The 12,438-nt window shown below is 48.5% G+C and overlaps 2 protein-coding genes and 1 pseudogene across 2 annotated transcripts; 1 reads left to right on the top strand and 2 right to left on the bottom strand.

Annotated features, from left to right (window-relative positions):
- Positions 1-1,446: 1,446 nt before the first annotated feature.
- On the top strand, positions 1,447-1,758 carry LOC139273662 (histone H4). Its single transcript, XM_070890701.1, has one exon. The coding sequence runs from the start codon at positions 1,447-1,449 to the stop codon at positions 1,756-1,758; it is 312 nt and encodes a 103-aa protein (XP_070746802.1).
- Positions 1,759-9,409: 7,651 nt separating this feature from the next.
- Positions 9,410-9,639, bottom strand: LOC139274389 (U2 spliceosomal RNA; annotated as a pseudogene).
- A 2,160-nt stretch (positions 9,640-11,799) lies between these two features.
- LOC139273663 (histone H4-like) lies at positions 11,800-12,111 on the bottom strand. Its single transcript, XM_070890702.1, has one exon. The coding sequence runs from the start codon at positions 12,109-12,111 to the stop codon at positions 11,800-11,802; it is 312 nt and encodes a 103-aa protein (XP_070746803.1).
- Between the last annotated feature and the right edge of the window lie 327 nt (positions 12,112-12,438).

Consider the following 12,438-nt stretch of genomic DNA (forward strand, 5'->3'; position numbering starts at 1 on the left):
CCCAGTAAGAAGAAGAAGGCAGCTCCCCGCTCCAAGCCAGCCGGTCCCACGTTGGGCGAACAGATCCTCAAGGTTGTGGCCGATGGCGGCGATCGCAAGGGGATGTCCCTGTCCGCGATAAAGAAGGCTCTGGCGGCCAAAGGCGTGAATGTGGAGAAGCGCGGGTCCCAGATCAGGTTCAGTATCAAGAGGAATGTGACAAATGGCTTCCTGGTGCAGACCAAGGGCACGGGCGCCTCGGGCTCCTTCAGAGTCGCTAAGAAGGAAAACCAGGGGAAAGTGGGAAGGAACGTGAAGAAACCAGCAGCCAAGAAATCTCCAGGCAAAAAACCAGTAGCCAAGAAATCTCCGACCAAGAAACCAGCAGCCAAGAAATCTCCGGCCAAGAAACCAGCAGCCAAGAAATCTCCGGCCAAGAAACCAGCAGCCAAGAAATCTCCGGCCAAGAAAACGAACACCAAGAAGGCGCCAACAGTAAAAAAGACAGCGAAAGCTGCGGCTGGGAAGAAGGCGGCAGCGGCGAAGCCCAAGAGCCCCAAGAAGGCCTCGGGCGCAAAGGTGAAGGTGGCCAAAAAGGTGGAAAAACCGAGGGCCAAGGCCAAATCAGCAAAACCCAAGAAAGCAGCGCTCAAAAAGTAAATAAAAAGTGCAACTTGTAAACATCTGAACCCAAAGGCTCTTCTCAGAGCCACCCACGCCTCTCAGAAAAGAGTTGATCCCCGAATCAAATGATCCCTGTCCCGGGGCCGGGCTCAGATTTCAGACAGAAATCATTGAACATGAAGCCAGGATACCTGGTGACTCGCTGACATTGGCTGCACTCACCCCTCCCCCAGTGTCTGCAATAAAACACACATTGAGAATGGGATGTCCGGCCCGGACCTCACTGTAACTGGGGATGTGTTCAGCTCCAGTCTCAGTTCCTGCTCATTGTCATTTTCAGGGGGAAGAGTCTGTGAGACGGTGATACTGGCGGAGATACCCCGCCTCACAACTCAAACCCCAAACACCACATTCTCCAAATCAGCTGGAATAAGGTGTTTGTAAACTGCTGAACCCGTCTGTGAGAGGAAGTGTGGGGAGATGGAACAAGGTCTGAGATTGACTGGGAAAGGGCTGTATATAGGCGGGAATATTCGCGATTGTTAATTGTAACGGGACCTTATTTAAAAGCTTCTGGTTCCTGGAAGCTTTGAATATAAATTCCGAGTCTGTTTCGGTTCTATTGTCGGAAAACGGTTTGAAATTGGCGGCTGCAGAAAGCTGGAGGCGGAGCTGGAAGATCAGAGGCCGCTCACTGCTCTGTCTGTCAATCTTGACTGTCTCCTCCCCTTCCCGCCTCTCTCACACTGCGCTTTCTCAGTCAGGTCGGCTCCGGCTCTATAAAAAGGAGCCGGCAGCAGTTCACTTCTCATTTAGCAGCTGTTTGAGTGAAGAGTCGGTATCATGTCTGGTCGAGGGAAAGGAGGCAAAGGATTGGGTAAAGGCGGAGCCAAGCGGCACCGTAAAGTGCTCCGTGATAACATCCAGGGCATCACCAAACCAGCCATTCGCCGCCTGGCTCGCCGTGGCGGTGTCAAGCGGATCTCGGGCCTGATCTACGAGGAGACCCGCGGGGTGCTGAAAGTTTTCCTGGAGAATGTGATCAGGGATGCAGTCACCTACACTGAGCACGCCAAACGCAAGACGGTCACTGCCATGGATGTGGTGTACGCTCTGAAAAGGCAGGGCCGCACTCTCTATGGATTCGGCGGCTGAATAACTCGACCCTTTTCCCCCAATCACAACATAAAGGCTCTTCTAAGAGCCACCCACCGGTTCACAGAGAGAGCAGCGACCTGGGGATCGGAGTGCGGACAGTTGGGTTGGGAAATGGTTTCGGCTGTTTAATTAATGGAAAGAAAGGTTTGGATTTATATAGCGCCTTTCACGACCACCGAACGTCTCAAGACATAGAAACAGAAAATATGTGCAGGAGTAGAATAGGCCATTCGGCCCTTCGAGCCTGCACCGCCATTCAACAAGATCACAGCTGATTACCCACTCCAGCACCTCCACTCCCCGACCCCCGCCCCCCCTCAGCCGCAAGGACCACATGCAATGAACAAGACCAATGAAGTACTTTCGCTGTAGGAATATGGGAATTATTAAATATTTTACAACTATTGTAAATATGAGAGATCAAAAACTCCGGCAGACAGTCACAACTACCGAGCAGGATACACAGTCCCAGACATTACAGTCTCCCCTCACAGATAATTCCTGTCATGTGCGGTTTCTGTGTGAGAATCGGTTAAATGGGACGGCACTGGCGGGATTGATGCGGGACTTTATGTTTACAGGAAGCAGTGATCGGGGATTTATTCCCGCCCGGTACAGACGGATCACGGAATGGAACAGAATTCAAACCGGAATGTGACAGAATGGGATTGGTGACTTATAATGGGGCACAATCGCCGTTATAAAGAGCGGGATTCTTAAATTGCTGGCGGGAAATTAGATTTTATTTAATCTCTGTTGGTTGATATTCTGAAATTGGCGGGCTTTTTGAAATTGACCAACTGTCAGTTTCAGTTCAGCCAATCAGGATCCAGTAATCCCCACCTTTCATTTTCACTCGGTGCTTGGTTCAAACTTGATTGGCGGTCAGGCTGCAGCCAATCACAGCCCCGGGGCCGACCCTCACACACTTTAAAAGGAGGCACAAGAGGAGGCTCTGCATTACCAGTCCCTGTGTCCCAGATTGTGTTGAGATCCGTTCAGAAAATGGCCAGGACCAAGCAGACAGCGCGCAAATCCACCGGAGGGAAAGCTCCTCGCAAACAGTTGGCGACCAAAGCGGCCCGGAAGAGTGCTCCGGCCACGGGCGGAGTGAAGAAGCCTCATCGCTACCGACCCGGCACCGTGGCTCTGAGGGAGATCCGCCGCTACCAGAAATCCACCGAGCTGCTGATTCGCAAACTGCCCTTCCAGCGCCTGGTGCGGGAGATCGCTCAGGACTTCAAGACCGACCTGCGCTTCCAGAGCTCGGCCGTCATGGCCCTGCAGGAGGCCAGCGAGGCTTACCTGGTGGGGCTCTTTGAGGACACCAACCTGTGCGCCATCCACGCCAAGCGAGTCACCATCATGCCCAAAGACATCCAGTTGGCCCGCCGCATCCGCGGGGAGCGCGCCTAGACTCCCCCTGCCTCGGCTCGAAGCTTCAGCACCAAGTGAAACAACGGCTCTTTTCAGAGCCACCAAATCAGCAAAGGAAAGAGCTGCGATCTCCTGTAACCAGAGCTTCGTGTTGTTCATTAACCCATTGTAGGGACGGGCAGAGGGTGTGGGACTGATTACTGCTCGTGTGTTCATATACCAGCTCGGTTCACATGGGAGTTATTGACGATTAACTGATGAGCCCTTTAATATTTTCGGAAACTGACATCGGCTTTACGTCGCTCTGACCCCAAGTTCCCCGGGGCAGAGCACAGATTTCCCCATTCGGTCTTGCCGGAGAATGGGGGCAGGCAGATCTGGGAAGCACTGCAATGGACCCGGGTTCTGTATGTGTTGTGCAGTGCGGTCTAAACTGACCGGCTTAGCAGAGAAATACAGAGCCCGGGAACGGCCGGAGCTCCCGAGAACGAAACCAGCATTCAAACTATCTCAAACCAGACCAGAATTAAACTAGGCCCTTTTATTACTACATTAATTCATCATCGCCGACTCTCTCGTTTTCAGACAGATTAAAGAATATTTAAAGAACCGGTGGCGGTATTTATACAATTGTTGAGTAACAACTGTAGTTCAATTATTCGCTGTTAACGGGAAGAGTGTATCTGTGAGCAGAGAACCGTACTGCAGAGACCGTGAACTGAAAACTCCCGCATACGGATAAAGGGCAAGCCATTTAGGACTGAGATGAGGAGAGAGTTGTTAACCTGTGGAATTCCCTACCGCAGAGAGTTGTTGATGCCAGTTCGTTAGATATATTCAAGAGGGAGTTAGATGTGGCCCTTATGGCTAAAGGGATATTGAAAGAAAGCAGAAAAGGGGTACTGAGGGAATAATCAGCCATGATCTTGAATGGTGGTGCAGGCTCGAATGGCCGCCTCCTGCACCTATTTTCTATGTTTACAGGTCTAAAACAGGCCAATCTATCGGTACATGAACTAAAGGTCTCTGACTCCATTAAGACAGTAAGCAGCCCTTTCACAGATCCTGTGGGTGGCTCTGAAAAGAGCCTTTGGGTTATTAGATTAAATCTTGTCCGCTTTACTTGGTCTTGGACGAAGTGGTGGTTTTCTTGGGCAGCAGCACAGCCTGGATATTCGGCAGCACCCCGCCCTGAGCGATGGTCACCTTTCCCAGCAGCTTGTTGAGTTCCTCGTCGTTGCGGATGGCCAGCTGCAGGTGTCTGGGGATGATGCGGGTCTTCTTGTTGTCGCGGGCCGCGTTGCCGGCCAGCTCCAGGATTTCAGCGGTCAGATACTCGAGCACAGCAGCCATGTAGACCGGGGCTCCGGCACCCACACGCTGAGCGTAGTTCCCCTTTCGCAGGAGCCTGTGAACACGGCCCACAGGGAACTGCAGTCCGGCCCGGGAGGAACGAGACTTGGCCTTGGCGCGAGCTTTACCGCCGGTTTTTCCTCTTCCAGACATTTCCACGATCCACAAGTTCAGAAAAAAGAATGAGAAACTCCTCCCATAGCTGCCCTTCTTATAGCTTCTGGAGGGATGCAGGGAGCGAACTTGTGATTGGTCGCTCTGAGGTGGATTTCATTGGTCTTTTCCGCTGACCAATCACCGTCTGTTTAGCCCGCCAATGAAAAGAGGGCGAAAATTACTGTTCGACTTCCAACGAATCTTCAATTTCAAAAACCCCGCCAATAATTTTTACAATGCGGATTATGTTAATAAATTCACCATTAGCCAAAGATTTCCAAACACTTTTTATTTCCTTTTGCCGTATTCCATATTACCTTCCAAATTCCAGGATGTTACAATCAGGTTTAAATTCGGGTTCAGTTTCATACGTTCTGTAACGGGACATATTCCAGCTCAATCTTTGTACAATTTGGGAATCACAGATCATGGATCGATCCTCCGCACAGGCGGGATTGAGACCAGAACTGGGAGTTCTTCTGTGAAAAGAGAAGAGGGACACAGGGTTCAAACTCCCTGTTCTGGTCTCTGTAAGAACTCCCAGTCTGGGCCGTTGCACTCGGAATCTCGGATTAATAAGCGGGTTGACGCGAACTAGAATTTTTTTTATATTGTAAAGGGCTTGAGAGAGAATGAGGTGACTAAAGTCTGAATTTCACCTCCTAAAACAAGATCATAATTCATTGGCAGGCGGCCAGGGACAGTGTGTGCACTTTACTGGGAGGGAAATTCATCAGAGAAGCTAAGGTTGAACTGGACAGTAAAACCGCTTATCTGAGAATTCAAATCTAAATCTACAGCTGGAACTTTAAATGTTGTCAAACACTTGCTCAGGAAATAACTACAGTAAATTGAGTTTAAAGGGTGATGTGTTTGTGCAGCTCTTTCAGAGACGTTGTGGGTGGCTCTTAAAAGAGCCGTTGTGTTTCTGGCTTGTTGTATCAGGACAGAGTGGAGTTTTACTTGGAGCTGGTGTACTTGGTCACCGCCTTTGTCCCTTCCGACACGGCGTGCTTGGCCAGCTCCCCGGGCAGCAGCAGGCGCACGGCGGTCTGGATCTCCCGGGAGCTGATGGTGGATCGCTTGTTGTAATGGGCCAGGCGGGAAGCCTCACCCGCGATGCGCTCAAAAATATCGTTCACAAAAGAGTTCATGATGCCCATGGCCTTGGAGGAGATGCCGGTGTCGGGGTGAACCTGCTTCATCACTTTGTAGATGTAGATGGAGTAACTCTCCTTCCTCGACTTCCTGCGCTTCTTACCGCCCTTCGGTGGTGTTTTCTTGATCACTTTCTTGGCGCCTTTCTTGGCAGTAACTGATTTCTTCTCTTCAGGCATCGTCTTGTTCAATCCGACCCAGACATGACGTAAACTTAGCTCGGAGCTCGCATTATATAGGCAGCCCCACACTCCGCCCACAGCCCTATGCTAATGAGGGATGGGTGAAGGCAACGATTGTGATTGGTTCACTCGCTGCGTTGTCAATTCTATTGTTCTGTAATTCTCTGATTGGTCTCTTTAAACATCCAATCAGATTTACTGCTCGCCACAATCTCAAATTCTTGAATTAGGTCGTCAGTTACATCCCCTCCCGAGCCATATTCTGTTCTTTATCGATCTAGATGTCTACATGTTCGACAGACATTGACCGGTTTGTAACCGAGATTGCCTGAGGGTCACTTCTGGTCAGGACTTGGGAGTCCTTCTATGAGGCAAAAGGCCCTCACTGTCCTTCCGCCCTCCTCCCACCGTTTAATTCAACACCTTTCTTATCTGTCACTGCTGTAACTACATTAGTTGTTTCAGTGTTACCTTCACCTGGAATATGCCGTACCTTCTGTGCCGTAAAGGGCCTATTTCCCTTAGCACAGGAGGCATAAATGTAAAGTAATTGGTAGAGGATTTAGAGGGGAAATATCTTCACGCAGGCTGCGGTCTGAAACTCACTGCCTGAAAGGGTGGTAGAGGCAGAAACCCTCACCACATTTAAAACTACTTGGACGTGCACTTGAAGTGCCGTAACCTGCAGGGTTACGGACCGAGAGCTGGAAAGTGGGATTCGGCTGGATAGCCTTTTGTTGGCCGGCACGGACACGATGGGCCGAAGTGGCCTCATTCCGTGTTGTAAGCTTCTATGATAAATGTCTATAATTCTGAAACTAAAAGGATATTCCGTCCATCGTGCATATGCTGATTTAAAACATATAGACCTTGGCGAAAAATATATATCTATACCGAACAAAATGTAAATGAACTGTATCTCCCTCCCTCCCCTCCCCCCGTGAGGCGGTGGGTGGCACTTAGACGAGCCTTTGCTTTCTGCTTGTGGGAGAGGGTCGCGTTGAATCCATAGAAAGTGCGGCCCTGCCGTTTCAGAGTGTACAGCACATCCATGACAGTGACTGTCTTGTGCTTGGCTGCTTAGTGTCGGCCTAAACTGACCGGCTTAGGAGAGAAATACACGGCCCGGAACGACCGGAGATCCCGGGAACAGAACCAGCATTCAAACTCTCAAACCAGACCAGAATTAAACTAGGCCCTTTTAATAACCGCCGACTTTCTTCATACAGCTTTCATTGATAGATTAAATAGTATTTAGGGAACCGGTTGCGGTATTTATACAATTTTTGAGTCTCTGACAACTGTAGTTTAATTATTAGTTGCTAACTAGAACAGTTTGTGTGAGCAGAAAACCATAATGCAGATACCAGGAACTGAAAACTCCCGCATACAGGTCTGAAATAGACCAATTTATTGGTACCTGAAAACAAGGTCTCCATTAATACAGTAAGCAGCCCTTTCACATATATTGTGAGTGGCTCTGAAAAGAGCCTTTGGGTTATAAGTTTAAATCTTGTCCGCTTTACTTGGTCTTGGACGAAGTGGTGGTTTTCTTGGGCAGCAACACAGCCTGGATATTAGGTAGCACCCCGCCCTGAGCGATGGTCACCTTTCCCAGCAGCTTATTGAGCTCCTCGTCGTTGCGGATGGCCAGCTGCAGGTGTCTGGGGATGATGCGGGTCTTCTTGTTGTCGCGGGCCGCATTGCCGGCCAGCTCCAGGATTTCAGCGGTCAGATACTCGAGCACAGCAGCCATGTAGACCGGGGCTCCGGCACCCACACGCTGAGCGTAGTTCCCCTTTCGCAGGAGCCTGTGAACACGGCCCACAGGGAACTGCAGTCCGGCCCGGGAGGAGCGAGACTTAGCCTTGGCCCGAGCTTTACCGCTGGTTTTTCCTCTTCCAGACATTTCCACAATCCACAGGTTCAGACAAGGAATAAGAAACTCCTCCCACATCTGCCCTTCTTATACCTTCTGGAGGGATGCAGGGAGCGAACTTGTGATTGGTCACTCTATCGTGGATTTCATTGGCTGTAACCGATGACCAATCATAGTCTGTCTAGTCCACCAATGAAAGTAGGGCGGAAATTACTGGTTCCCAACAGCCAGAACCTAACGATTTTTTAAATTCAAAAATCCCGCCAATAATTGTTAAAATTGCGGATTATGTTAGCAACTTCACCATTAGCCAAATACTTTAAAACACTTTGTTTCCTTTTGTCTTATTCCATGTTCCCCTTGCAAATTCCAGCCTGTTACAATCAGGATTAAATTCGGCTTCAGTTTCAAACTGTCTGCAACGGGCGGGACTCAGTCCCCACTGATTCTGTAACGGGACACATTCCAGCTCCATCTTTGTAAAAGTGAACTTCTTTTCACAGGAGCTGCTGTGGGAGTGAGACCAGAACGGAGAGTCCTTCTGTAAAAAGAGAAAAGGGACAGAGTGTTCAAACTGCCCCTGTTCTAGTCTCTAAGAACTCCCATTCTGGGTTGTTACACTGCGGGGAGTCTCGGGTTAATAAACGGACTGAGCGCAACGGAATAAAAAAAACATGTAAAAAGGGCTTGAGTGAGAATGCGACTGAAATCGGAGTTTCCCCGCCCCCCAAAATAAATTCCTCGGCAGGCGCTGTGAATGAACGAGTCTGAGAACAAAGGGAAAGCGACCAGGGCCCGTGTTTGTAGTTTACTCACTGCAGCAAATTCCAGAGACGCCAAGGTCAAGCCGGTCAGTGAAGCTTTTTATGAGAATTCAAAACTAAATCTGCAGCTGGAACTACAAAGGTTCTCACACACACTTGTTCGGGAAATAATTACAGTAAATTCAGTCTAAAGGCTGATGTGTTTGTGCAGCTCTTTCAATGATGTTGTGGGTGGCTCTTAAAAGAGCCGTTGTGTTTGGGGTTTGTTGTCAGGACAGCGTGGAGTTTTACTTGGAGCTGGTGTACTTGGTCACCGCCTTTGTCCCTTCCGACACGGCGTGCTTGGCCAGCTCTCCGGGCAGCAGCAGGCGCACGGCGGTCTGGATCTCCCGGGAGCTGATGGTGCGGCGCTTGTTGTAATGGGCCAGGCGGGAAGCCTCACCCGCGATGCGCTCGAAAATATCGTTCACAAACGAGTTCATGATGCCCATGGCCTTGGAGGAGATGCCGGTGTCGGGGTGAACCTGCTTCATCACTTTGTAGATGTAGATGGAGTAACTTTCCTTCCTCGACTTTCTGCGCTTCTTGCCGCCCTTCGGTGGTGTTTTCTTGATGACTTTCTTGGCACCCTTTTTCGAAGCTGGTTTCTTTTTTTTTTTTATTTTTTTAATTCATGTCCAATCGTTATCCAATCGTTACAATTCTTTGTCAAACGCCAGAGGTCACCCTGCACCAGTCAAGGATCACTCTGCGCCAATGCTCTTAGCCAAAAGGCCTCGAGCCACTGCACCGTTCCTGGAAGTACTGCAATACCAGGTTCGTGCCATGGAGGTGGATGGGTCAGGTCCCCCACACACCTCCGTGGAGGTGGATGGGTCACCAATCCCACCCACCTCCTGTTTACAAAAATGTAAGCATATACCTTCCTGACCAGGGAGAAACCACCCGGACGTCATGGTGGCTGGTCAGGTTAGTTATGCAGATCTTAGCCAAAAGGCCGAGAAGCTGGTTTCTTTTCCTCAGGCATGTCTTGTTCAGTCAGTTACAGATATGAAGGAAATTCTGCTCCGGGCTCGTATTATATAGGCAGCCCCACACTCCGCCCACATCCCTATGCTAATAAGGGATGGGTAAAGGTAACGATTGTGATTGGTTCATTAGCTGCGTTGTCAATTTCCATTGTACTGTATCTTTTTGATTGGATGTTTAAAGGGACCAAACAGATTTATTGCTCGCCACAATCTCAAATTCTTGAATTCGGTCATCAATGACATCCCCTCCCGATTTATACTCCGTTCTTTATGTTTCTGTTCTGCTCTCAGGCAAAAATGGTTAATGACGGCCAAACTTATAAGGAAGGTTAATTCACGTTTTTTCCTATATATACATTCAATAATCTGAACAGCAAACTCGCTGCTGTGTATGTCGATCTAGATTTCTACATGTTCGAGACATTGACCGGTTTATAACTGAGATTGCCTGAGGGTCACTTCTGATCAGGACTTGGGAGTCCTTCTATGAGGGCAAGGGACCCTCACTGTCCTTCCGCCCTGATGCTGCCTTCATCCCATCGTTTAATTCAACACCTTTCTTATCTGTCACTGCTGTAACATGGATGTAACAGCATGGATTTATGAAGGGGAATCATGTTTGACAAATTTGCTGGAATTCTTTGAGGATGTCATGAACAGGGTGGATAATGGGGAAGCCGTGGATGTGGTATATTTGGACTTCCAGAACGCATTTGACAAAGTGCCACATAGAAGGTTACTGACTGCACAAGATAAAAGTTCACGGGGTTGGGGGTAATATATTAGCATGGATAGCAGATTGGCTAACAAACAGAAACCAGAGAGTGCGGATAAATGATTCATTCCCGGGTTGGCAATCAGTAACCAATGGGATGCCACAAGGATCAGTGCTAGGACACCAACTATTTATGATCTATATTAACGACTTGGAAGAAGGGACCGAGTGTAATGCAGCCAAGTTTGCTGACGATACAAAGATGGGAGGAAAAGCAATGGGTGAGGAGGACACTAAAATTCTGCAAAAGGACATAGACAGGCTAAGTGAGTGAGCAAGGATTTGGCAGATGGAGTATAATATTGGAAAGTGTGAGGTCATGCACTTTGGCAGAAAAAAATCAAAGAGCAAGTTATTATTTCAATGGTGAAAGATTGCAAAGTGCTGCAATGCAGCGGGACCTGGGGGTACTTGTGCATGAAACACAAAAGGTTAGTATGCAGGTACAGCAAGTGATCAGGAAGGCCAATGGAATCTGGCCTTTATTGCAAAGGGGATGGAGTATAAAAGCAGGGAAGTCTTGCTACAGTTGTACAGGGTATTGGTTAGGCCACACCTGGAATACTGCATGCAGTTTTGGTTTCCATATTTACAAAAGGATATACTTGCTTTGGAGGCAGTTCAGAGAAGTTTCACAAGGTTGATTCCGGAATGAGGGGGTTGACTTGAGGAAAGGTTGAATAGGTTGGGCCTTTACTCATTGGAATTCAGAAGAATGAGAGGTGATCTTATCGAAACTAAGATTATGAGGGGGCTTAACAAGGTGGATGCAGAGAGGATGTTTCCACTGCTAGGGGAAACTAGAACTAGAGGGCTTAATCTTAGAATAAGAGGCCGCCCATTTAAAACTGAGATGAGGAGAAATTTCTTCTCTGAGGATTGTGAATCTGTGGAATTCACTGCCTCAGAGAGCTGGGACATTGAATAAATTTAAGACAGAAACAGAGTTTCTTAATGATAAGGGAATAAGGGAATATGGGGCAGGGAAGTAGACCCGAGTCCATGATCGTATTAAATGGCGGAGCAGGCTCGAGGGGCCTTATGGCCGACATTTGCTCCTATTTCTTATGTTTTTATGTTCTTATGTTCTAACTACATTAGTTTTTTCAGTATTACCTTCATCTGGAATGCCCCGTAAATGTCTATGATTTGAAGACTAAAAGGACATTCTGTCCATCGTGTATATGCTGATTTAAAACACCTAACACCACAATATAGATCTTGGCAAAAAACATATCTATACAGAACAAAGTGTAAATCAACTATCTCGCCCCCGTTCCCCAGGTCACTGCTCTCTCTGTGAGGAGGTGGATGGCTCTGAGAAGAGCCTTTGTGTTGTGTTTGGGGGAAAGGGTCACGTTATTCAGCCGCCGAATCCATAGAGAGTGCGGCTCTGCTGTTTCAGAGCGTACACCAGATCCATGGCAGTGACCGTCTTGCGCTTGGCGTGTTCAGTGTCGATGACCGCATCCCTGATCACATTCTCCAGGAAAACCTTCAGCACCCCGCGGGTTTCCTCGTAGATCAGGCCCGAGATCCGCTTGACACGGCCACGGCGAGCCAGGCGGCGGATGGCTGGTTTGGTGATGCCCTGGATGTTATTACGGAGCACTTTATGGTGCCGTTTGGCTCTGCCTTTACCCAGTCCTTTGCCTCCTTTACCTCCTCCAGTCATGATGATTCTTTACTGAAATCGCCGCTGAATGTTAATCTCTCGCCTTACCCATTGTCTGTTGAGACCACCAATGAAACGAGGGTGGAAATTCCTGTCCTCAACAGTCACACCTCGAAAGATTTTTAATTTCAAAAATACCGCCAATAATTTTTTAAAGTGCGGATTATGTTAATAAATGCACCATTAGCCAAAGGTTTACAAACAGGTTTTACTTCCTTTTATTTTATTCCATATTTCCCTTACTAATTCCAGGCTGTTACAATCAAAATTAAAATTGCGTTCACTGTCAATCTGTCTGTAACGGACGGCAATCAATCCCCACTGATT

The sequence above is a fragment of the Pristiophorus japonicus genome, chromosome 9 (assembly GCF_044704955.1).
Source record: "Pristiophorus japonicus isolate sPriJap1 chromosome 9, sPriJap1.hap1, whole genome shotgun sequence".
NCBI classification, from domain to species: domain Eukaryota; kingdom Metazoa; phylum Chordata; class Chondrichthyes; family Pristiophoridae; genus Pristiophorus; species Pristiophorus japonicus.

Excerpts from the sequence above, each read along its gene's own strand:
- LOC139273663 (XM_070890702.1), bottom strand. The coding sequence starts at position 12,111 with ATGACTGGAGGAGGTAAAGGAGGCAAAGGACTGGGTAAAGGCAGAGCC.
- LOC139273662 (XM_070890701.1), top strand. The coding sequence starts at position 1,447 with ATGTCTGGTCGAGGGAAAGGAGGCAAAGGATTGGGTAAAGGCGGAGCC.